The sequence below is a fragment of the Mus caroli genome, unplaced genomic scaffold (genome assembly GCF_978045245.1).
Source record: "Mus caroli unplaced genomic scaffold, Mus_caroli_1 scaffold_13, whole genome shotgun sequence".
Classification (NCBI taxonomy): Eukaryota; Metazoa; Chordata; class Mammalia; order Rodentia; family Muridae; genus Mus; species Mus caroli.
The window spans coordinates 46,759,725-46,784,745 of NW_028227268.1; the positions used below are offsets into that span (position 1 = coordinate 46,759,725).

The 25,021-nt window shown below is 51.0% G+C and overlaps 1 protein-coding gene across 4 annotated transcripts in view; it reads left to right on the top strand.

Moving 5' to 3' along the window:
• The window catches only part of Rph3al (rabphilin 3A like (without C2 domains)), a 136,412-nt gene that overhangs the window by 53,406 nt on the left and 57,985 nt on the right, over positions 1-25,021 (top strand). For all 4 annotated transcript variants that reach the window (XM_029484108.2, XM_021176264.2, XM_029484107.2 and 1 more), the window contains exons 2-4: positions 1,335-1,444; positions 3,312-3,455; positions 5,697-5,826. In XM_029484108.2, the coding sequence (XP_029339968.1) occupies positions 1,368-1,444; positions 3,312-3,455; positions 5,697-5,826 (351 nt within the window). In that variant the 5' untranslated portion in view covers positions 1,335-1,367. The remainder of the gene's footprint in view (positions 1-1,334; positions 1,445-3,311; positions 3,456-5,696; positions 5,827-25,021) is intronic.

A 25,021-nucleotide genomic window follows, 5' to 3' on the forward strand; every position in this document is an offset into this window, starting at 1 on the left:
CTCTGGTGGTTGATACCTAGGACAACTGAGTTTCTGGGACATATGGCAAGTATGTGGTTAACATTTTGAGAGAATAGCAAACAAATTTCCAGCCTCAATGTTTTGTTGTTTTTTTTTTAAATTATTTTCATGTATATGTGTGTTTTGCTTGTGTGGATCTATGTGCATTTATGCAGTCCCTATGGAGACCAGAAGAGGGCACCAGAACCCCTGGGACTGGAATTCCAGGTGTCTGTAAACCACCTTGAGGGTGCTGGGAATCAAACCTGGGTCCTCTGGAAGCGCAGCCAATGCTTTTAACCACTGAATCATATCACCAGCTTTCTCCATCAATGTTCTTTTGTAGAATATAAAGAGGCTCTGAATTTTCAATCCACTGGACTGGATTGGATGAAATCAAAGGCTGTCCTTATGCACACTGACCCAAGTCTCTTTTTCTTCCCAACACATGTACACTGTACACATGTCACAAACATGCATGCACTCGTACCGCATGCACACACACACTCCATTTAGAAGGCACAAGCAGCGCCTTTGTAATAGGCAGCCTGAGGTAGCCCTTGGCTCAGTAACACACAGAAAGCCAGCTAAGCTGCACTACTTACGTTGAGCCATCAGGTTCTAAAGAAGGTCCCTTCCTGCAGGGTTTGCAAGATAGCCCTTGTGGACGATGACTTTTTAAAGTGCCTAGTGGAGGTACTGGCTGCCACCCCATGCCTTGTCCTCTGGAGAACACCCTAGGGTCTCTTATGGAGCAGAGCACAGGCCTGTAAGCTTCCACTCTGGTCCAGTGAAGGTTGAGGAGATTGAGGGGACTCATGAGCTTGTGTCTCTCTCTGGGATGTCCTCAGGGCAGTGGGGCTGTGTGGGGAAGGGCAGAGGCTGATGTTCTGCAGGGCTTGCCAGCTGAGTTGAAAGTTGCTGAGATGGTGCCTTCTCTCCCTTCTGATTCTCACCCTCTGATGTCATGTCTACTCTGGTCACTTAGCGATGTGATGCACCTAGCCACCTGTCCCAAGATCCCGAGCCTTTGGAAAAGGAGCTCTGAGTGAGGCTTTTGCTGGAGGAGTTAAGAGTGTAGCATCGCTGGGCAGTGGTGGTGCATGCCTTTAATCCCAGTACTTGGGAAACAGAGGCAGGAGGAATTCTGAGTTCAAGGCCAGCCTGGTTTACAGAGTGAGTTCCAGGACAGCCAGGGCTACACAGAGAAACCCTGTCTTGAAAAGCCTTAAAAAAAAAAAAAAAAAGAGTGTAGCATCAATGGTCAGCAGGGATCAGGATTCATGCCAACACCCCAGTCACTAACATGCGCTTCCCTTGTCCTCCTGCCTCAGATGTGACTCCTGCCCTGGGCTGTGCTCCCCGTCATGGCTGACACCATCTTCAGCAGTGGAAATGATCAGTGGGTTTGCCCCAACGATCGGCAGCTTGCTCTGAGAGCCAAGTAAGCACCTGTGGCCTGCTGGAGTGGCCCTTCCCTCCCTCTCCACCTGCTGCCCTCTTCCCCTCTTCCCAGGCTTTTGCAAGCTTTGCTCCCCAGGGAGGAATTTGGAGAGAGGCGGCTGTCAAATACACACCACTCTCGGCCCATGTTTATGTATTACTCACCATGAACTAACGTGTTCCTATTTCTCAGATTAGGAAAGTGAGGCCTGCACTCCTTGCCCGTGTCCCTTGTCAGGGCTGGAACCTACATCCAAGTCCAGCTGACTCCCACACCTGTGCTCTTTCACAACAACCCACAGGGAGCAAGGCTTCCCCGTTGGGCCTGCTCTTGTCCCTGAGCCTGGCATAGAGGGGCAATACAGAGCACAGGCCTGTTCCCTGAATGAACAGCTCCCTTCAGCAGAGACCACCACTGGCTACAGCATCTTTCCTACGCCCTTAGTGGGGTCTGTGTCCTTCTGTGGTTCCCTTGTGTCTTTGGAGGTCTTCATTTTCCTATTACCCCTCACACTAGTGACCCTTCAGTTTTGGTTGGGCCTGGCCTCCCCGCCCACCCCCCCCACACACACACACAGTGTCCTTGTGGCTGAGCCTCTCAGATGCCCCTCATGCCCTCTAATCTGTTCCAGCTCTCTGGTGGGTGCCATCCCTGGCTCTGATAGGACAGGAACATCCCTGCAGCTATCAGACGGTGTTGGCATCAGGAGCCAGCATTTCCCAACTGGGACCAAGCTTAAGAAACTTGCAATTAGACGTTAGAAGCCTGTGGGAGTCAGGGCTGAGACATCAAAGGTGGATAGAAAAATCCATCTGAAACGCTCGGGAAGAATGGCGTCTCATGTGACGTGTGAGCATCCTTGCTCCCTTCCATCTGGGTGCCTCAGCCCCCCCTCACCCCACCCCTGCAGGGAGAAAGACTCGGGATGAGATTGGTCCCACTCACCATCTCTGATGCCAGGCCAATGTGGTGCCCTCTCTGGCAGGGTGCACATTGCTGGGAGACCTCAGCTCTTGGACCTTGTCCAAGAGCCCAGCTGTCCCTTGACCTTCCAGCATCCCCTTCATTCCCAACTTTGTCTCTCATTCACCAGCTGCTGAAGCTGTCCTAGCCTCTCAGAAGAGCCAGTGTGTCTCCTCCCAGGTGTGTGTCTGAGAGACAGATGCCCGCTGCAGGGCTAGACATCGAGTCCAGTAGACTCCCTAGGAAACATGGAGAGTTTTCCAACCCACATTCTTCCTTCCAAGCACCCAGGTGTCTCTGGACATTCCTAAACTCAATTGGTCTTTCATATTAAAGCAGGGATGGGGAGAGGTCAAAGTTTTATGGATACTTAAAGATGTGAATTCTGTTGTTGATGATGACTGGCAGTGGGTAGGGGTGGGGTACTAACTGGGTCCGGGACCAAGACCTCCTTTTACATACGTATGATTCTTCTCTTGACCCAGAGAGGTAAATGTTACATGGAAATATGGAGAAAGTTCTAAGCATATGAAAAAGCATGTGCAAAGGTCCTGGGGTAGAAGGAACATGGCATACAGAGAGGCCTAACAAAAGGCTGGTATGGTTTAAGTGCAGAGTGTGAAGGGTACACAGTGTAAAAGGCCAAGAGAGGACCAGTCAGAGTAGGGCCTGGCTCTCCAAGACATTCCTCCTAGCCAGGAAAACTGTGGGTCCCACATTGCCCTCTAGCAATGACACTCAGTGATGGATACACACACAAACCATCTAGAAACGTTTATCATGGACTCCGGACCACAGTGTCCAGGCTGTGCCTGCAGCACTCTGACGAGGGTTTTGTGGGTACACTGGGTTACGGCTGTCGTGGGCTGTCGTCTCACCTGCAACCATACTACTCTCTCCCCAGGCTGCAGACGGGCTGGTCTGTGCACACGTACCAGACGGAGAAGCAGAGGAGGAGCCAGTGCCTGAGCCCCGGAGAGCTGGAGATCATCCTTCAGGTCATTCAGAGAGCAGAGAGGCTAGACATCCTGGAGCAGCAGAGGATCGGGTAAGCAGAGCCCAGGCACTGAGCAGGGAGTCTGCAGGGGGCCGGCCGGTCTGCAAAGAGTCCATCGCCGCCCCCTGGGATGTAGGCAGCTGTGAGCTGGGGACTGCATTGATTCAAGACCCCAGACAGGTGTGCAGGGAATAGTGAGCCCAGGAACATTTTGGATTTGGGCTCTGAGTACCCTCCTGCAGCTCAGGCAAGGAATGGACTCAAGAGGAGACCGACTGGTCAGTGAATTGGCCCCCCCACCTGAGGCCCCAACAGGAGGCGCCCTCCAGTGGGTTTTCAGCTTCTCTCCTGGTCTCTCACATCCAGGGCCGGGCCATCCAACATGATGGTGTGTGCCTTTTTCCTGTCGTAGGTTGATTTGGACAAGCTCAGATAGGGGAGCTTGGTTGTACTGGGTTCGGCTGCTTTGCGTAGGAACTCCGCTCGTTCTGATCTTGTTATTTTTCTGCTCGTCTTTTCCCATTAGTTCCAGGATCATTTTTTAAAAGTCAGACACAGCAGAAAGGCAGCTTTAGGAGGCGATGGCTCCACTAGAAAGATGACTGCTGCGCCAACGGCCTCTTGTATGAGCCTCAATCATACAGACAGGTCATTATCTTGTCAGTATAAACAGGGCTCATGGCAGAACGGCTGGGTTTTTCTTTTTTTTTTTTTTCCCATCTAGCCTGGCTTCTTGCAGATCTCCTCCCCAAGGGCCTGGCCAGGTTCTGGGCTAACCTTGAATGCTGGTGATCGACAACCACCCTCCCCCCAACACACACCCCTACTCTGTGCCCCACACCCAGGATGGTGAGCAGGGAGTGGGTTGCACGAGCCTTGGTGGAAGCGCTTTTGGACACCCTCAGCCAGTGCTGCCTCAGGAAGTCCTTTCTGTGATCTGATGACACCCCGAGTCCCGAGCAGCAGGGAACAGACGGACCCAGAAGCAGTAATTGTTCACATGAAGGAAGCATGTCCTCTACATGATGTGTAGAAACATGACATGGATTGACAGAGCGGGTTCCTGGGAGCAACCGAGCCACACTGGGCTAGAACTGGGTTTGCCCCTGAGCCCTACAGATGGACAGCAGTGTCAATGTGTGGAAAACGGAAGGGTTCACCGCAGAGCATACAGGAGGAAGTAGCTCCCCTGATGAGCTAACTATCCCTTGTCCCCCTTAGCAACAGCCTGTTGCCTCAGGAAAGTGAGAGCCTGGGGGGATCCCCATACCAGGCAAGTTTAGAAGTGGGGACCCTGGCTCTACTTCTTGGGAGCTTCATCCCTCAGCAAGTCACTTCCTGTTTCCCCAGCTCCAGTCCTCTCTAAAACAGGAAGTGTGGCTCCTTTCCCCATGGGAGGGGCTGATGTGGCCACATGCTACTCTGCATCCATTCAAGATGCTCTTACTGAGCATCCACTGGGTACCAGAAGCAGAGAGACTGACAAACCAAACAGTTGGTTATATAGCAGGAGGTGGAGGATGGAGAGGGCATCTCCAGTGGGAAGGGCTATCGATCCCAGGCCGGGCACCTGTGCAGGCTCAGCTGGGTTCCTGCGTGCTCAGCATCCGGCAGTCTCAAAGAAGAGTTGATTTTTCTCTTCTGTTGCCAGCTTCTCACCTGCCCAGATGCTCTGACCCAAAGCCTACCAGACTTTCAGTACTGTCCTCTGGGACGCAGTTCGAGGCCTCCAGCCTGCTTTGGAGAGAGGGTCCCACGTCCTCTTGGCTTCTTCCTTTCCCCTCTCCTCATTATTCCAGATTTCCACAAGAGCTTAGAAAAATGTCACGTAAATCAAATCGCCTTCAAACTCTCCAGTGACTCCAGATTGAAATGAGACTCCGGCCTGTGATCTGTAAATCTCTGGGATCTGCCTTAGCCACAGGCCCTTCTCTGGCATATGGGACATTGCTCAGCACCCTGTCGCATGTCTTCAAAGTGTCTTCCCAGGCTTCCACTGACCTCGCCTTATCTGACCCTTCTTGTCCCCTCACTCTTGGCTTGTTTTCTTGTTCATGAATCTTCCTCTTTGTTGAACCTAAATTCCAAGAGAGCTGGGACCGTGTGTGTATCCGGCCTATTAGTTACACTGTTTCCAGTGTGCAGAACACCTGAGCTGCTCAGCTAACAGCAAGTGAACAGTGACTGGGAGGCAGCCAGGGGAAGGGGCGAGGTGAGGTGAGCGTGTATGCTTAGACTCCCACCGCAGTCCTCTGAAGCACCTTCCCTCTGACATCCTGTCCTGTGCTGCAGGCGGCTGGTGGAGCGGCTGGAGACAATGCAGAGGAACGTGATGGGCAACGGTCTCTCCCAGTGTCTGCTCTGCGGGGAGATGCTGGGATTCCTGGGCAGCTCCTCCGTATTCTGCAAAGACTGCAGGAAGGTAAGCCCAGCTCTGGCCTCACCATTCAGCTCCCCGGAATGGGTCAGAACTGCAGCCCTGTGGCTTTGCACCCCAGTTTCTAGGACAGTGTATGCACACGTATGTGCATGTGCACATTTATGTATGTGGTGCTAGCGTCTGCTCTTTGGCAAGAAGGCCCTGAAGATGGATGCTGTGGCTTCTAGAGCTAGCCCTGGCAAGGAGATTGAGAACCTGGTTGTGAATCCACAGAAAACTGGTCTAGTATATGATGCCTCACTTTCTCGGTCTGAAAAATGGGAGCAACTATCACATGTACTCAGACACATTGAGTGCAGAGCTCACACAGCCTTATCCAGCACACAGGTGCTCAGTAACTGTTAGGCAAGCACTGTTTCCTGAGGGCCAAGTCGTGTGCTAGGCTTGTGCTGCGTGCTTCTGTTCTGCTGTCTGCTCTCTTGACGCCAGGGAGAATGGCCTTTGCGAGACCAAACGGGTTTTTGTCTTTTCTTATACTAAACTGCCCTGTGTTAAAGCATTTCCAGACCTTACTCGTTGACTTTGTTTAGTTTACTATTTCCCAGAGAATAATGTGCCTGGCAAGGTTTGCGTTTATTTAGGATCTCAGACTTGCTCATCGTATGGAGCCTGTGGTGTTATTTTTCTTCCTAGAAGAAACTCTTCTAGATTATTCCACTTCCAGCCATGACTATGTGCTGTGCAGTGAAACTCCCCTCTGCAGCCTCCCGTGGTCAGAGACACTGTCACCCCAACATCGTTTTTGGTTTCACCCTAGTTTTGCCGGAACCTATCCTCAAACAGCTTCCAGGCCTGCCGTTTTTAAGCTTGAAGTTCGTTCTTTCTTAACTTTAATGCGCATTGGTGTTTTCCATGTATGTATGTATGTATGTATGTATGTATGTATGTATGTGTATACACACACACACACACACACACACATACATATCTGTCTGAAAGTGTTGGAGCTCCTGGAACTTAATAGACAATTGTGAACTGCCATGTGGGTGCTGGGAATTGAACCTGGGACTTCTGGAAGCACAGACCATGCTCTTAACTGCTGAGCCATCTCTCTAGCCCCAAGCTTGGAGTTCTTAAAGTGAACAAGACAGAAAGAAAAACATCTTCTCTCTTAAGATAACAAGAGATGACAAGCCATAATCAACTAAGATGTTTTCAGAGATTTACCAATTCTGGGAAGAAATAACAGAGCCTCGGATGGGGTGGGCGATCTGCACTGAGAGGGCCATAGAGGTGGACCTGCTGGAGGAGTACATGTGGGCTTGACACCTGAGGCTTTTGCAGCCTTGGCAAGGACATCATGTGAGGAAATCCAAAGCTAAACATTAACCAAGACGAATAAGCAGGAAACCCAGGATCTGAGGCACAGCCTTTTCTCCTTTCTATCGCATGAGGTAATTCCACTCTAAAGGCTATGAACTGATCATCGAGGCACAGCAGAGGGCGATGGGGGCCTGTAGGGCCTGCTGGCTGGTTCCTCTTTCAGCCCAGAACTAGAGCCTACCTAGGTGGAGGGTATAGGAACGTGGGGATGCTTTGCTCCCAGGAATGGGACAGGTGGCTGATGTTTTGTGCCTTCTACTTTCTGTCCCTGTGGCTGCAGCAGCCTGTTTGCTCCTCCTGCCTCTCCAGTTCACCACTACTCTAAAGAGTTCAGGATTGTAGGACCACGAAAGGCTGTCTCTTAGCTCCTCCCACGGGACCGGTCCCCTGTCATCGAGTGAGCTGCTGACCCTGGTTATCAAAGAGTTAATACCAGCTGCTCCTCAGAGAGCCATTGCCTAGGCAACGGACTGGCCCAGGGGAGGGCCTCAGCTGGGTGACCACTGTGGGGGAGATGTTCTTGTAGACTTGTCTCCCCCCCACTGCCCAGGGCCCTGGAGCTGGGCTGGTGGCTGGTTGGAGGACATTTCTATGATGTGTTCTTTCTAGGCCAGGGGGAAGGAGACTGAATGCTGGCCTGGCAGAAACTTGTCAGGACAAAGGTGGAAGGGGAGGGAGTACTGTTTAGATGAGGGCATTGGGGGGCTGGCAGGGTTGTCTTCATGTGTCCTTAGACTGTTACCCAGTCATAAGTAACCACTCTCCCCCCCCCCCAGGTTTTTCTAGATAGGGTGTCTCTGAATAGCTTTGGCTGTCCTGGAACTCACTCTATAGACCAGGGTGGCTTCCAGCACACAAAGATCCACCTGCCTCTGCCTTCTGAGTTCTGGAATTAAAGGCATACGCCACCACACCCTACTTGCCATTCTTTAAGTAGAAGGTCCACTGTGTGCAGGCTGGTTCCAGGGGAATAGAAAAAAAAAAATCCTTGCTCTCGTTGACGCTGTTTTCCAGGGATAGCAGAGAAGGAACAGCAAGCAAATTTTAAATGAGTAAACACAAAATAATGCCAGGAAGACTTAGCACTTTGTTCAGAGTGGAGTCTTGGTAAAGGGAGGCAGGCCTCTCTGAACTGAGTCTGGATACAAGCAACAGTCAGCCTTGGGGAGGATCCAGGTGGAAATATGTTCTGGGCAGAGGCACTGTTCTCAGGCACGAAGACTCTGAGGTAGAACCAGCTGGGCCTAAGAGCTAACAGAAGTATCTGGAACAGAGGGAGCGAGGGATGACCTTGGGCCAGGTTCCACAGAGCCTCATAACTCCAAGTCAGAAACTGGAATTTCATTGTGTGTTTAGGAGGATGCCATGGAGACTGGGCATGGCATGGGGTACTGAGAAAGAACAGGATACAGTTTGTTTTGTGGTTGTAATATTGGGTGTTTTTCCTTTTCTGCATGTCTGTGCACTCTGTGAGTGCAGTGCCTGCATCAGCCAGAAGAGGGCAGCATATCCTCTGAAGCTGGAGTTGCCCTTGTGAGCCACCACGTAGTTGCTAGGACTTGAACCCTGCCCTGCGGAAGAGCAGCCAGTGCTCTTACCCACTGAACCACCTCTCCAGCCCCTGCTGTGTGTTTTCAAGGGGTGGCTCTAGCTGTTGCAGGTCAAATAAGCTGTTGGGAGAAACAGTATGCAAGTGGGAGGCAAGCTTGGTGGTGATGGCTGCCATTAGAAGAATGAAGGCCTGGAGAACAAGGCATCATGGGGATGGAAGCCCTATGCTAATAGAGCATCAGTGCCTTCTGTGTGTTCTGATCAAATGGGGAAGAGTTAAAGGTTGTAAGTGAGAGTCCCTGATGAAGAGCCCTGGCCAGGAGAAAGCCAAAGTGAGAGGCCACTTGGCCCCCCTGCATCTCAGAATGGCTAGTATACTGTTCCCACACTAGCCCTGGGAAGTTCCTGCAACTCCTGACTGACTGCCTGTGGACACAAATTGAAGGGTGCTTCTCTCTTCCTCGAAGCAGGAACAGAGGTACAGAGGTACCCACAGCTGTAGGACTGGCTTGGGTCCCGTTCCCATATTGCTTCTGTGGAGGGCTCTGGTGAAACTCACTCCGCCTCTCTCAGCCTTCATTCCTTTATCTGTAAGACAAGGTCAAAAGGCAGCCATCAGCACCAGGTGGATGTGAGGGATGGATTAGCTGGTGCAAGGAAGCCCTTCACAGCCTGCTCCATCACTAGCTCCTAGCAAAGGCAGGGGCACCCTGTCACTGTCATGGTGACTGGGCCACCCCAGGGGCTCCCTGCTCAGAGGTTTGCCACAGAGCATGGACCTGACCATCACGATCACAGGAGACACAGAGTGAGGCACAGATCAGCCAGCCAGGGCAAGGTGCCCTAACAACAGACCTTTATTTCCCTGTGGTTTGTGACTGGGAAGTCCAAGGCAAGTCGACGTCTCCCTGGCCTGCCTCATGGATGGCTTTTTCCTCATGCAGCACCAGGCAGGAGCCCTGCTGCCTCTTCCTCTACAGACATTAATCACATCAGATATGGCCTCACACTTCGGCTCCCATTTAACCTGAGCGCTTTACTTGCAGACGGCCCTCTCTCCCAAGACAGTCACAACGGGACTTGGAGTTCAACACACTAAACTTTTGAGAGACCCAATTTAGTGTATTGTACCCCATATTTTCCTTATTAGAATTCATGTTATGGTTTCTTGTTTGCTTTTTTTCTTGGGTTCTCTCCCTCTCTCTCTCCCTTTGTCTGTCAGTCTGTCTGTCTGTCTGTCTCTCTCTCTCTCTCTCTCTCTCTCTCTCTCACACACACACACACACACACACACACGCTCTGTGTATGTCTCTATCTCTTTAAAATGGAGTCTCCTATCTAGCCCATTGTAGCCTCCAGTTCAGCGCTTCTGCCCTTGCCTTTGGAATGCCGGGATTGCAGATGGGTACCACCATGCCTGGAAGCACTGGTGCTTTCTTGAGCTTCATATTGAAGCTGCCACCATCATTAGTCTTTTCTTTTCCAAGAGTTATGTAACTAAATTAAGGACTTGGATACCTTTGCAGTTCTCAATATTGGTGTCGAGCTGGCAGGGCCCCATGAGTGTGCAGGTGCCAATGGTTCATCCAGGCACAGTCTGGGGTGAGGGGAATCTAGAAGAGAGGGAATTCTTCCCTTAGGTCCTGACTGTCAAGGTGGATGGGCAACATTCTCTAGAGTGACACCCATTGCTATAGGGGCCTAGGTTCCCAGGACTTAGCAACCTGGAGAGCTTTGTGGAAGAGCGAGTCTCCCAAGACCAGAAGGTGTGTGTTTAAATAGGCTGCAGAGAAAGGATACTGGGAAGACCCTTGGCATTGGAAGGGTCCAAGCCAGACCTGTGTGGGCGGTGGACAAATCCTCAGGTGCTCCTGGGGACACTGATGTCCCTCCAGCAAGATCCCTGCCAGTGTCTGTCAGCCATAAGCTAATGAACGTGCAGGTGGAATGCACTGCAGTCCTGGAGCTGTGGCCCTCTGTAATTGGGTCTGCGTGCGTACACACACACACACACACACACACACACACACACACACACACACACCGGCTGCCTGGCCTCATTTCCCTGGCAGTAGTGAAAAGGGAGAGGAGCTGACTGGTTAATTAAAGAGGCCTGGTACTTCTAATTGCCTCCGATCCGAGCCAGCCAGCAGCTTCGCAGCCATGGGAGGCTGTGCCCGGTTGCAGGATGACCATCTGAGCTCCAGGACAGCACTGTCACCAGTCTAAGGAAGCAGTTGGAGCTTTTCCTGGTCTCAACCAAATGGATCTCACAGTGCAGGCCCAGGAGAGGCAGCGTGACATAACTTAGACCTTGTGTGCTGAGCTCCCAGAAGCAGAGGGGCTGAGGTTAGCCCGCAGTTTTCTCCAGGTCCTTAGCAAAAGTTCTGTGGGGGCCTCATGGCCCCAGCCCCAGCATGGGGGAAAACTGTAGGGCAGGGGCTGGTCCATACCTGATCTCTCCTGCCACGGGCTCCAGACCATTTTGCTCTAAGGATCTGTTTCTTGCTGCAGAGAGTGGCAGTAACCCCAGGCTAGAAAGAGGCTGTGTCTTTCCTCCTGAACCCTAGGCAGACTCCATTCTGCTCAGGGTGAGGGATTTGTGGCTGCTGAGCAATGGGTCGGGCGGGGTGAGGGGAGCATATAGCACTTGGTTGTTACCCACCTGCCTGCCACACCTGGGCAATCTGAGGAAAGAGAGTCCCCTCCCCATCACTATCTCACACTTGTCCCCAGCTTTGGAGCCGCTGGCTGGAGCACTTCCTAGAAAGCCTGCTGATTCTGAACAGAGATCTCATCTGCTCCCTGTGAGGATCTGGGAGTACTCATCAGCTAGTCCTCAGAGACTACCTCCTGCAGATGGAGACACCAGAGGAGTCAAAGAACTCAAGTGCCAGCTACACAAAGTATAGACGGAGGACCAAAGGCACAGACATCCTTCAGTGCTGGCTGGAAGAGCAGATTCTCAGGCCCCCTTGAACCTCCTGAGCCAGAGTCTGCATTTCATCAGATTCATTAGGGTGATGTCTTCAAGTGCCATCCTCTCCTTTATGAAGGGACTAACATTTCAAGGTGACTATTTGACCATACTTCTGCTGGTCTGCTAATCTGTGATGGACACCCCGAGCGCTCCCACAATTTAGCTCTTGTAAACCGTGTGACTGTATGTGCTGTTGTGCAGATCTCTCTGAGGTCCTGCTTCCAATTCCCTGGGAGTAAATGCCCAGCAGTGGCATAGCTGCATCCCACAGTAGTTCAGCATGACTTTGTGAGGAGCCGCCATACCGTTGTGCACAGGGGCTGAATAATTTTACATTGCTGCCACCAATGTGCAAGAGTCAGGAGGTGGTGGTTTTTTTTTTTTTTTTGGGGGCAGGGAATTGGAATATGCCGGAAGTCCTTAATGGCTCCCATCCTGACCTCCCTTTCCAAGCCTGATCTTAAGCACCTCAGCTCCTGGAGGAGAGGGGAGAGAAAGCATAGAGATAGCAGCCAGCCACCTTGAGTGATAGCATATTTATCCTAGCTGCCTCCGAATTGGCCTCGCTGCATCCTTTGTCCTCCTCGGCCTAATTTGATGTGGAAGACGTGTGTTTGTGCCTTATTACAAAGATGGATTTTTTTTTCGTTCTGCTACTGATGTTTCCTAAATTCCCGGAAAGAGTCACTTAATTCCTCTGCCCTGAGGGGCCCGCTCCGGCAGCTCGCCTGTCACCAAGGCTGTTTGGCAGGAATTGACTTGGCTCCTGTTGTTAGGATCAGAGGATTGGACCAGACACCAAGCTATATCTTGGAACATCCACCTCGCCTGGGGTTGGCAAGCAGAACATCTCCATTAAGGCACACGAGCCCTGCTGCCTAGAACCCACAGACAGCCTTTCTTCCCCCAAATAAAGAAACTGCCACTCCACGCAGTTGCCAGTCCATCCTGTTCACTTGGAGTCATCTGGATAGAAGAAGGTGGGCTATGGCCCACTTGGCCAGTGGTGCCCTTAGCTCAGTGGACTGATTCTCCATCCCTGACCTTCTTGTCAGTTCTGCAGCTCTGGACATTGTGCCCACCTGACTCCCAAGGGATGCCAGGCTTACATGTACATAGGTCTCGGATAGGAGAAGGAGTTTTGTAGGAGAGCTGAAAGAGGCCCCAGAACAGATAACAATGGGGGATGCTGGGCAGCCTCTGTTCATGGGGAGCAATGTTGGAGGGATGAAAATGTGCCCATCGGGACATGGCTAGAGCAGATGTGGCTCTGCAGAGGCACAGGGCTGTTAAGCACTTGGGTATATGGGAGACTGAGATGAGGAGAGGGAGAAAGGCAGACTAAGGAGAGAGGAAGACAAGAAGGGACTTCAAGGCCAGGCTGAGCATCACTAGAGTTACCCAATAGAGCTGAGCAGTCCTGAGATCTGTGAGACAGGCAAAGTCCACACAGATGTCTCAGGGAGACCTGGGGGCACTGTGGTAGGTTGGCAGGAATACACTGACACCTGAACTGTCCATGTAGCAGGGACCAGGGTTGGTGGCACACACCTGTCATCCAACCGTTTTGGAGGCTGAAAAAAAGATGATTCAGAGTTCCTGGCTAGCCTGGGCTACAAAGACTGGATTGTGTCCCAAAGGGAAAGAGTAGCCAGGGCCTAGATTAGGCAGGAAACCAGGATATTATTCAGAAACAAGGAAGAGAAATTAATGAAACAAGTTTGAGTTATTGGGGGCTGGGGCTATGGCTCGATTGGCAGAGTTCTTGAGTAGTTTGAAGCTCTGGGTTTGATGAAAGCATCACATAAACTTTGGGGTGGTGGTGCACACCCCAAGGCCATCTTCAACAAGTTCAAGGACAGTCTGGGCTATATAAGACCCCGACTTTTAAAAAGGTTTCTAGTAATTGACAGCTGCCTCCATTGCCAGGCCCCTTGTCCTCTTTGTCACCAAAGCCGCCATGGGAACCGGCCAGCCATACTTTTCAGGTGAGGAAAGGGACACAAAGCAGGGGACGAAGTCCTTCCCCAAGTGGAGTCTTAATGGCCTTAACCAGCAGGCTGTGTCTCAGAACATGAGAACTATGAAAAGACCAGTGCAAAAGGAGTAGGTGAGGGCGTGGCCTGTCGGGTGACGTTAGCATGGCCTACCATCTTGCTGTTCAGTGTTGGCTTCTCTATGCAGTCAGTGAGCAAGGACCAGATGCTGGGTGCCTGTTGTGTGTGGCCAGGCCATCCAGGCTGAGGGTAGCACAAAACTAAGGAACCACCTCGTGACCCCACAATGCTGTCCAGTGGGGCGTGAGGAACAGAGGGATAAGAGGAACATGAAGAGAATATGAGCTGAGCCTTCTTCCCTGCCTAACTCCTCAGCATTCCAGAGCCATCTTCAACAGCAGAGCATAGACTGCCCCAGGCTCAGCCACTAAGACCTAAGGGCAGGATCTTACCCCAGGACGAGCTTTCAGCCCCAGCCCCAGCCAGCCGCAGTGTGTATACTCCAGCTTCAACCCCAATTCCAAAACCTGAGATATCTCCCTGGCTATATGCCGGTTACTCTGGAGTCTGCATGAGCACGCTGGCAGACCTAGTCCTCCCTCCACCAGGAGCTAGGTCAGGGGTCTCCCCTGCTTTGGACAACCCATGAGCTAGAGTGGATTTTTAACAAGGACTGAAATACAAAGAGAAGCTTCTAATGGGTAAAAATTGTAGGGATTACAAGTTGACTATCCATAATGGTTTATCAGAGCTCGGGCGTGTCCACAACTTGCATCCTTTCCGGCCTGGCATCATGGTGGTAGAACTGAGCAGGGACACAGCTTGTTTTCTGGCCCTCCCTTTCTTAGCCTAAAGCACCCGATGGCTCCAGAGGGTAAGAAGGGGGCTAGAGATATGGCTTAGTGGGAAAGCTTGGCCAGCACGAGGCTCTGGCTTCATCCCCAGTACCACAGATGTGAACAGGAAGGAGAACTTCTTCTCCCATGGTTATGCCATTAACCAGTAAGCAAGAGGTCCGAGGTTGGGTCTTAAAGACCCAGCAAGACTTAACCTTGAGACTCGTCTCTCCCTGGATGTATGTATTATGCAGGATGTGGGCACAGGACCTCAAGCATGCTAGGCAAGTGCTCTGTCACAGAGCTACCCTCCTGGCCATCTCTTGGACTCTTAAAAGATAATAGATTCTAGTGCCAAGTGGTCTCCAGAACTGCATTCAGTTGCCTATGTTCTCCTGCCTCAATTTTCCTGACCTGGAAATTGGAGATAATCAAAGTTTTCCTGCCTTGGAGTGTGGTTGTGAGGATAGAAATGAGTTAGGCATGTGATACTCTCTTAGAGATGGTGCCTTGTGTACAGTGACTGCTGGAGAATTATAGTTTATACAAATGTAGGTAAAACATTTACCCAGCCCTAACCCTAAGAGTTTGGGTGTTTTTCCTTCTAAACTCTCCTCTCATGTCCAAGTGTCTACAGATGTATATGTTGTTTGTATACTGAGGGTATATGTTGTCTACTGATGTATATGTTATTTGTATACTGAGGGTATATGTTGTCTACAGATGTATTTGTTGTTTGTATACTGAGGGTATATGTTGTCTACTGATGTATATGTTATTTGTATACTGAGGGTATATGTTGTCTACTGATGTATATGTTGTTTGTATACTGAGGGTATATGTTGTCTACAGATGTATATGTTGTTTGTATACTGAGGGTATATGTTGTCTACTGATGTATATGTTGTTTGTATACTGAGGGTATATGTTGTCTACAGATGTATATGTTGTTTGTATACTGAGGGTATATGTTGTCTACTGATGTATATGTTATTTGTATACTGAGGGTATATGTTGGGAGAAGGTTGTTCTCAAGACAGGGTCTTGCAAAGTAACCCTGGCTGGCCTGAAACCTGCTGTGTAGCTGCGATAGTCTTGATTTTCTAGTCTTTCCACCCTTGCCCCCCAAGCAATGGGTTCCCAGACCTCCACCGACCTCTATGCCAGTGCCTGGTGATATCCGTGTATTTTCTTGATGAGCCTAAATATATTTCTTATTCTGTAGTTTCTTTTGTTTATGTTTTCACTTCATATCACATCAGAATCAACACCCCACACCCACACGCATGCAAAACAATGCAATTCTGTTTTTAGGAACTATGTGATAATATAAGGGGATTTCCACACTTCTCTGCAGCCCTTCTTCCCAGGTTACTCACAGCCTGCAGGGGCCACAGCTGGAGTGAGGTGAACGGATGCCTGCCCCCTTAGACAGCAGACATCTTCCATCCCATTCCTTAGTCTGCCTTCCTCCTGAGATCCCCTGCAATTTGCCTCTGCACACAACCATGCCTACCCGTGTCTGAAATCTAGGTGGGACAGTTCAAGCTTATTTCCAGAAGGCTCCTTGGTCTTTCTGTGGGGTGTGTGGGAATCCTGTTATCTAAGGCCATCCATATCTGCCCTCCTACACCCACTATAATAGGGCCACACAGCCCTGTCCCTCTGATGAATGTGACCTTGAATAAAAAAAATCACCCCTCCTCCACACACACACTTTATCCCCCCACTCCCTCGAGGCCTGTGTGAGAGGAAAGGGTTGAACTAGACAGTATTGTAGGCTCTTCTGAGCGGTTTCATCTTGAGTGCTCAGGCCCATCCAGTTTCCATTCACAGATCTGGGGGGTCAGTGTGAGGTAGATTCAGCGAGGAGCTAAAGCAGCCTCCCCGATGTAACCGCTGTGCCTGCCTGAGCGTTCTTCTGGGGCTTTTTGTGGATGCTGCTGCTGTTTATGATTTTCCAAGTTATGGTTTCTCTAGCCATTCTTGAACTCTATATAGGCCAGGCTGGCCTTGAACTCACAGAGATCTGCCTGCCTCTGCCTTCTGAGGGCTGGAATTAAAGGCGTGTGCCACCACTGCCAGGCTCTTTTCGAGGAGGCTTTAAAGCCACTCTAAGCCGGGCGTGGTGGCGCACGCCTTTAATCCCAGCACTCGGGAGGCAGAGGCAGGTGGATTTCTGAGTTCGAGGCCAGCCTGGTCTACAAAGTGAGTTCCAGGACAGCCAGGGCTATACAGAGAAACCCTGTCTCGAAAAACCAAAAAAAAAAAAAAAAAAAAAGCCACTCTAGTTTGCTTCCTAGCCCTCTTGAGCTCAGGAATCGTGTTCTTGGGTCAGGAGGAAGCCCACACAGATTGGCTTGCTCTGAGAGTCCCTCTGTCCTGAGTCCCCACAGCCCACCACTGTTCAGTGATAGTCAAAAAGCAATGTGTTTAGACCATTTTCTAGATGGAGAAATAGAAGCTTGGAGATGCAGCTCACTGGTGGTAGCTCAACCTAGTTCAGATATTATCTCCATACCTTATGATAAAGGAAGAGAGCTGAAAATATTCAGGAGACCTCTCCCAAAAGGAGGAGACCCAGATGTCACCTTATGGATGGGGTGCCCCAATGCCAGAAGCAACTCCCCAGTGCCCATGGCAGATTACAGAATGGGGATCGGCCGCCAGCATTGGCTCCCTGAGGCAGTTGTCACAGTCTGGCCTGGTTTGTCATGATCTGGAGATGTCTGGACAGACACCAGGAGTTTGCAGGGGTCTGGTTTGAGTCTCCCTGAGGCTAATTGCCTAATTGAGTGAATAAGAGCTCCTATCTCCCAAGGGTGGGAAGCAAACCTGCCCAGGCTCTGTGCTTGCCCAGGGTGGGTCACAGTGACACACCTTCCCCGCCTCAACCATGTGTGCCCACCACCCACCTTCCCCTAAGGTCCCTGGCTGCTGAAGTTGCAGCTCCTTCCTCCTAGTCTGGTGGGTAGAGCTGTGCCAGGCTCCGGCAGCAGGAAGTGCCGCTGGGCAATCTGTTTAGTGGCTCGCTCTTACCAGAGGTAATCCTGTGGACTCACTTGTCCTCTGCCGTGGTAAATAGCAGATAATGACATTTCCAGTCCACGGTGTGGCTCAGCACCATGTGCTACCCCTCTCCTGCTGCCCTGCCAGCTGCCACACTTCAGCAGGCCTGCGACTCTTCCTTGCTCTCACATCACCTCTTTATTGCTGGAGAGTTTTCCCCAGGGCTGTCAGTTGCTCACTGACCACAGCTCAGGGTGTGGGTAGTCAGTCCTTCTGCACCCCGGGGGCACGGGAACAGCTCTGCTGATGGAGAGCAGAGAGCAAGGGCGGGGTGGCGGAGGGGAGAACTGGCTCTCTTCTTCCAGGCTCCCAGTTCCCCCAGCCTCAGAATCAGATAAGGTCAGGTGCATTCGGAATGGTATAGCTGAAAATTCCAGCCTCAAAGGACCAAGGGCTAGGGACTTAATGGTAGATTACTTTCCTAGATTATAAGAGGTCCTAGGTTCCATCCATAATCCCCCCTAAAAATAAATAATTATGGCTTTATTGGATGCTTTGGTGGAGGGGGAAGGTCTCTAGCCCCATTCCATTGAAATTTGTTTCTCCTTTTTTATCTACCTCCAAGGAGAGAGACATGTCTTCTTAGAAACCACGTTCAAAAACAGACAAGAGGGCTGGTGAGATGGCTCAGTGGGTAGGAGCACCCGACTGCTCTTCCGAAGGTCCAGAGTTCAAATCCCAGCAACCACATGGTGGCTCACAACCATCCGTAAGGAGATCTGACTCCCTCTTCTAGAGTGTCTGAAGACAGCTACAGTGTACTTACATATAATAAATAAATAAATCTTTAAAAAAAAAAAAAAAACAGACAAGAACTGGGTAGTACTCGGAGACAGAGGCAGGTGAACATCAGAGTTTGAGGCTAGCAGAGAACAGAGCCAGTTCTGGGGCAGCCAGGGCTGCACAGAAAAATCCTAACTCGAACACCACCACCACCACCATGCAGACAGGAGTGTAGTTGGTCCTATAGGGTATGAGACCCACTCCCCTGGGTGCAGGGAAAGGGCTGAGCTGTTTGGCTCTACTTTCCGGCTCATTCTCTGCTCCTGCCCTCTTACATCTTGCTCTGCTCACACCATTCTCCGAGTCTCCCTGAAGCCTTCCGTGGCTCCCTACTGTATGTAGGACAAAGTCTAAAATCCTCTACATGGTGCCGGGGCCTCTGCCTCCTTCTCTGGGGGCAGTGGGAGCTGCGTGTTGACTTTCTAGCATAATTGGCACTAACTCCACCCAGCGGGTCTGTCTCCACCTGACCCTGTCTTGTCATTGTTTCCCACAGAGCTTCAGGCCTGCCATCACCAGGGTCCCTAATTAGCCATTAGCACCATTGCCCAGACTGTTAGAAGCTCTGGGATGTTTGTCTGGGCTGCTGAATTTTTTTTTTTCCAAATGAAAACAAAACAGTTCAAAAAGGAACCTACTGGTTATGTCTGAATAGCTGGAAAGAGGGGGATGGGGCTAATGTAATCCTTGAAGGCCAGAGGGGCCCTTGATGTTCTTCTAGAACAAGGTAGAGCTGACAAAGTACAGGTGCCAAGCTTGGGGAGGTGGGGAGAGTCTGGGGGGCTGGGGGCAACCTACTGACTTTGGCTAGGGGTCTGTGTGGACTGGTGTTTTGGGGGGTGCTGTGGACTGGCCACTTTGACCCATAGCTACACCAAGCCTCCCGACTCCTCATTTTGCTTCCTGTGGTCCAGCCTCTCAGGCCCAGCAGCCTCTGGCTGCCTGACTGGGCCCTGGGCCCAAGGATAGTGGTCCTTCCTCTTTGTACGTTGTCCATTCTGTCATCCTGTCCATCCTACCTATTACATCACTGCTTCCTTGGGTCTGAGACCTCCCCACTCAAGGCCCCTTCCTGATCAGCTGACTGCTGGTGCCCAGTGAGCCTCTGAGCTGTGCCTTCTCCCATCTTACCTGTACCAGGCCCTGCCACCAAGCCTTTCTGCCACTTCTTCCTGAGCCTCAGGGTGCTACCTCCCCCGGGTCTGCCATTAACTGGCTCTTACTGTTTTCTTTCCTTCACATAAGTACTTATGGGCTCTGTAAATAAGGGCAAAGCCTGGCGCCTCCCACATGTTTAATCAACAGTACAATATTACTCCCCAATATTAAAAGGACGCTGAGCTCAAAGCCTTCCCACCCCACCCCCTAGTTTTGATACTTCTGTAATACAGTCCGTGTATCATCCCTTGCCCTAGTGTCTGCTGCCCTGATCTTTCTTCCAGACCTTCCCTATGTAACTGTGATGAACAGTCCTTCCAAGGGATTTTAGGAACAAAGACTGAAATACCAAAGCCTATACCCTATCTCCTCCTTCCTCCCTCCAAACTGCTGGTCAGGCCTCTGAATGAGCCTTCTTTGCCTTCCTGCCTTCTAAACCCACAGAGATCCAGGAATTCTGCAAGTTTCTGGAAATGTTTCAGGAGATATTCACCATTATACCATCAACATACCCTGGAGAAAGAAGTTCTAAGAATACAGAGGCCAGATTACAGAGCTGGAAGAATGATTGAGTCTCTGAAGTCACATTTCTCCCCTCTTTAAATGCTCCATAGGCCACCTGAGGCTCCAGGCACAGAGGGAGCTCACCCTGTATCATCTTGTGCTTAGCACTTAACCTCCCCTCCTGTGACAGACAAGTCTGTTCCAGGCTCTTGCTGAGCACTGGGAATCAACTATGAACAATGTGAGTTGGGAGCGTGGTTCAGGAATAGAGGACTTGCCTAGCACCTGCAGAGCCTTGGGTTTGACTCCCTGGTATTCACAGGAGCCATAGTCTCAGGGGAGCTGGTCAGGAAGGAGGCTATCCAGTGTGATGTGGTCAGCACTGCTTTGGAGATGGCCTCACACCTGAAAGGGGACCAGGGAAGACATTATTGTCTCTTGGAGGAGCTCAAGGAAGGAGCCAGGGAGGAGGAGACTTTCAGATGTGTCATAAGGGTGTGAAGATGTTTGCCAGGCATGAGGCTCAGCCTGGACAAAACCCTTGGAGACAGGAGAGTCTCCACAGAGATGGAAGTAGATGATAAACCATGAGGCTAGTGTGACGGGCTTGGTGAGCTGAGAGAGAGACAAGGCTGGGGAGAGAAAGCAGGGCCAAACAGGGAGAGTCTCTCTCCTCCTCCCAGTCCCCTGTCTACATGTCTAGAAGTCTACTGTCTCTCTCCCCAGCAGTCAGTGAACCTTATTGTGTCCCTTCTGTTTAATCTGGAGCCTCAATGTCATTGTCCCTGAGCTCAAGTGATACCATTATCCCAATTCCGGGTGTAGATGGCGAGAGTTAGCACAGGCTCCTATTCCACCCTCACACGACGACCATGAAGCTGCCAAAAGCAAGCTGGGTGTCCCTGTTCTGGGGATCAGGCCCTAACACAAGCAAGGGTGATCCCTAAAATGTGCGGGGATCAGCTGGGCAGCAGATCCTCTGGTTGAGAGATCTCCATCAGTCAGGTCCCGCAGGTAAGGGCTCAGTTTGCACAAAGCTCACTTCAGATCAGTGCTGGTGAGAAGCTCGGCTGTGGAGCACCAGGCCACCAGCCATGTGGCTCTCTTGGACTAGACTGGCTCGTGGAGATGGCTCACAGAGTTCAGGGAGACACCCTCCTGGTTTGTTAGAAAGGACAGTCGGATGGAAAGGTGTGTGGGGTGAGGGTGGGGTGGGTGGAAGCCTCTGTGTAAGGACCTCCTTAAGTTTTACTGTCCTGGAACCTATCCTGCGGGTTCTAATGGAGGCTGACACGAGACTGGCCATGACTCCCGACTCTCTCCTCTCTGGGGTTAAGGAGTGAATCGTTTAAGCACACCTTGGTCTTTTTGTTGACCAGCCCATTCCCTAGCTGTCTTACACATCACCAGCCTTTTTAGCATATGAAAACTTTTTCCTCTCATTTCCTTTTTCCTTATTACAGTATTGTTGCTTCAAACCCTCTATGCTGTGCTGGGATTAAGCCTGGGTGTCCCACCATGCCTGATCTTGGGCTGCAGTGGTGGCTCAGCGTGTAAAAGCCTTTCATGCAAATCTGACAATCTGAGACCAGCTCCACAGGACCCACGATAAAAACCAGGTGCAGTAGACCGTATCTGTAATCCCAATACCTGCAGTGAGATATAGGGGCGGGGAGAGACTCTTAGTGAGAGATTATCTGTGGGAGGCCTGATTAAGATCACATTCTGTTGTGGCCAGCTTTTTTTGTCTGGGAAGTTTACCTTCAAGGAATGATAGCTCTATCCACTTGTGTTCCCTGACTCCCTAAGAACCAGTTTGGGAGCCTAGAAGCATCCTTCTTAATGTGCAGGCACTAGAACTCAGGTGAGGGGCAAGATGGGGAGGGAAACTTTACCTGTCACTTCCTAACCTGTGTGAGCCTGAGAAGTGTCCTAGCACCTGGACATCAGTTCCATAATCCATGTTGATCTGGGTCCAGCACAAATCACATCTTATGTGAGTACTCTACCCCCAACCCCTGTATACTGGTGCACATTTTCCAGTGCTGAATCAAATCAGGGTTTTACACCAGGATCTCAGGGTCCCAATCTAGTTTCATCCTCTCTTCCATGTGTGACTTTGAGCAGCCCCCAGTCTCGGGACCTTCAGCTCCTCGTTCAGCTCATTAAGCCTTCCTGGCAGGGTTGTTGTGAAAATCACTGAGATTAAATTTGATAATGATAATGTATGCTGAGCGCCGGAATGCCATGGAATATCTGCTCAATAAGTGGCGGCTATTATCACTGTTGCGAGTTGTAACTCTAAGCAACCACACAGCAAGCAGCAAGACTGATGGGAGTTCAGCTGTTGTCTCTACCACCTGGGTCTTCCTGCACCCTCACTGCCTGCGGGCCTGGAAGTGATTTGATTTGCAAAAGTGAAACTGGGTGAAAGAGCCCCTGCCACTGCTGGTCCATAGCAGTAACTGGCCTGAGCCTTAGTCCTCTGGTGATTAAGACAAGGGTATTTGTTAGAGGCAGGCAGATTTCTGAGTTCGAGGCCAGCCTGGTCTACAAAGTGAGTTCCAGGACAGCCAGGGCTACACAGAGAAACCCTGTCTTGAAAAAACCAAAAACCAAAACAAAACATAACAAAACAAAAAAGACAGGGTATTTGTGGCTCACGTCCTCACAGTTCTCAGGGCCTTGGCTAGCAAGTCCAGTGTAGAAGCAAGAAGCGGCCTTTGGAACTGGAAGGAGCTGATATGGCCTCCAGGGAGGATTTGCCTTACCCAGGATGGTTGGTCAGGCACAGGGAGGGCCTGAGGGACTCTGGGAGGATTGCATTCAGGAATCAGGATGGCTTAGTCCTAAATGTATATACATATGCACATATGCACACATGCATGCGCCCCCCCCCACACACACATGTATATGTTGATTTCCAGTCCTTGGCGCCCCTGGGGAGAGTCAGAATCATTGCTTGTCTCCCCACTACATACTCTGTGAGACTCAGGCTTATCACTTTGATGGTTAAAGCGCATGAGTCCCTCCCTCTACAGTCTCTTCACCAGGAGCTAGTGAACCCCTTTTCCTTCTGGGAGGCTTTGGAGCAGTTGTTTAACTGCACAAACCACAAATGGGGTCCCTGTGAGTGCAGGAACCTTCTATATTCTTTCTCTGTACTGTTTGAAATTTAAAAATGTTGTTGTTGGAAATAGATACCGCCTGTTGATTGTGATTTTCCCACTGCACATTGCCACATCCTGTGGGCACGAGGTTCTGATGGCCCTCTGATAGGTGGACGCCACATGGGGTGACAGACTGGCAGCCATGGTAGGGCCCTGGTAGAAAGAGGCACGCAGGGACTTCCCAGCACTTCAGGGCTGACATCCATCTTTATCAGGGATGGCTAGTTCAGGAAGCCGCCCCTGGCTGTTCCCTGTGCCCTCTGTGATTATGTGTGTCATTCCTCTCTGCTATGTGTTCCTGTGAATCTCCCTGTGGGCTTGGTCACACCTGCTGCTCTGTCCACACCCAGGCCAGGATTTCTGTGCCTGTAGCCTGGAACTGTGCCAGGTACCACATCGTCCTGGGGTCTCAGGGCTGTGCTGGGCACATTGTCTCAGTTGTCTTTAGTACTATAGTCACCCCCTGCCCCCGCCCTTCTCCCCCAGCTGCTTCCTCTTCCTTTCCTCCTCCTCCTCCTCCTCCTCCTCCTCATTGCTTTTAGGTCTTCTTTGACACAGGGTCTCACTGTGTAGCTCAGGCTGACCTAGAACTCACAATCCACCTGCCTCAGTCTTCCGAGTTTTGAGATTACACACCTACACCATGGACACTTTGTTGTTGTTTAAATTTTAAAATTACATTTACTGGGTGTGGGTGTGGGTGTGGGTGTGTGTCACTGCACACCAGTCACAGCACGTGTGTGGAGGTCAGAGGACAGCATTGGAAAGCCAGTTCTCTCCTTCCACCACGTGGGTCTCAGGGATTGAACCCAGGTTTGGTGGCAGATGCCTTTACACTGTCCCATGTGGTATGCTTTTAGTACCTCATGCTGGGCACACACCTAACACCCTTCCCCAACAAACACCCATCCTGTTGAGTGCATCACCTGGGACCATAAGCCCTGTGCCTTGCATCCTGGTTAACTGCCCAGAATTAGGTTTTCTGTTGTTTTAGTCTTCCAGCTTCTGACTGGATGACACGCCCCTCTTTGCCCAAGTTCTTGTTGAAACCAGCTCTGCCTGCACTGTGCTCCTAGACCCACACTGCACACCTCTGTCCCCTGGCCTCCTGTGTCCCTGCCCCTCACTGCACACACACCCATTTCTATGGCTCATTGGAAAGAAGACAGAAACTCCCAAGTTCAATCTGAGTCTGGAGTGGGATGAGGAGGTCCATTAGGACTAGAAAGGGTTAAAAAGAGGGACTACTGGGCACTGTCCTTGGTGCCCAAATCAGGCAGGGCCTCACCTCAATGTCCTGATCAGATGTCCAGCGACACAGAAATGATGCGAAACCACATTCCGGCCATGGTCTCCTCTACAGGCCGTGTGAGTGTTAGGAATCAAGAGCTGCTGCCTTTGCCTTCTTTAACCCTCCCCTCTGCTGGGACACTTTGGTGACCGTGTGAGTGGCAGGTGGCGGGAGGTGTTTTGGATATGAAGGTGGTGTCATTTAACGGGGGTGGTGGGGAGGGAGGGCTGGCACAGGTCTGAGGCTTGCTCGTGGTCCCTATGATACCAGTGGCTCAGATGGAGGGAGCCGGGCAGATGTTCCTGGCTGATGCTCCTGGCTGAAGATGGGTTGGGACTGCAAGTTCCCTGGTGGGACATCAGGGTGGGAAGTCCTTCTGTAGGGCAGCTCAGCCGCCTCCTAGCTTCTGTCTTAGGCCAAGCAGTGATGGCTGTGTCCTTTGGGAGCCTGTTTGTGACAGTATTTGAATGTGGTCAGGATAACGGCTAGAACCTAAGGGTTCTTTGGGCTTGCTG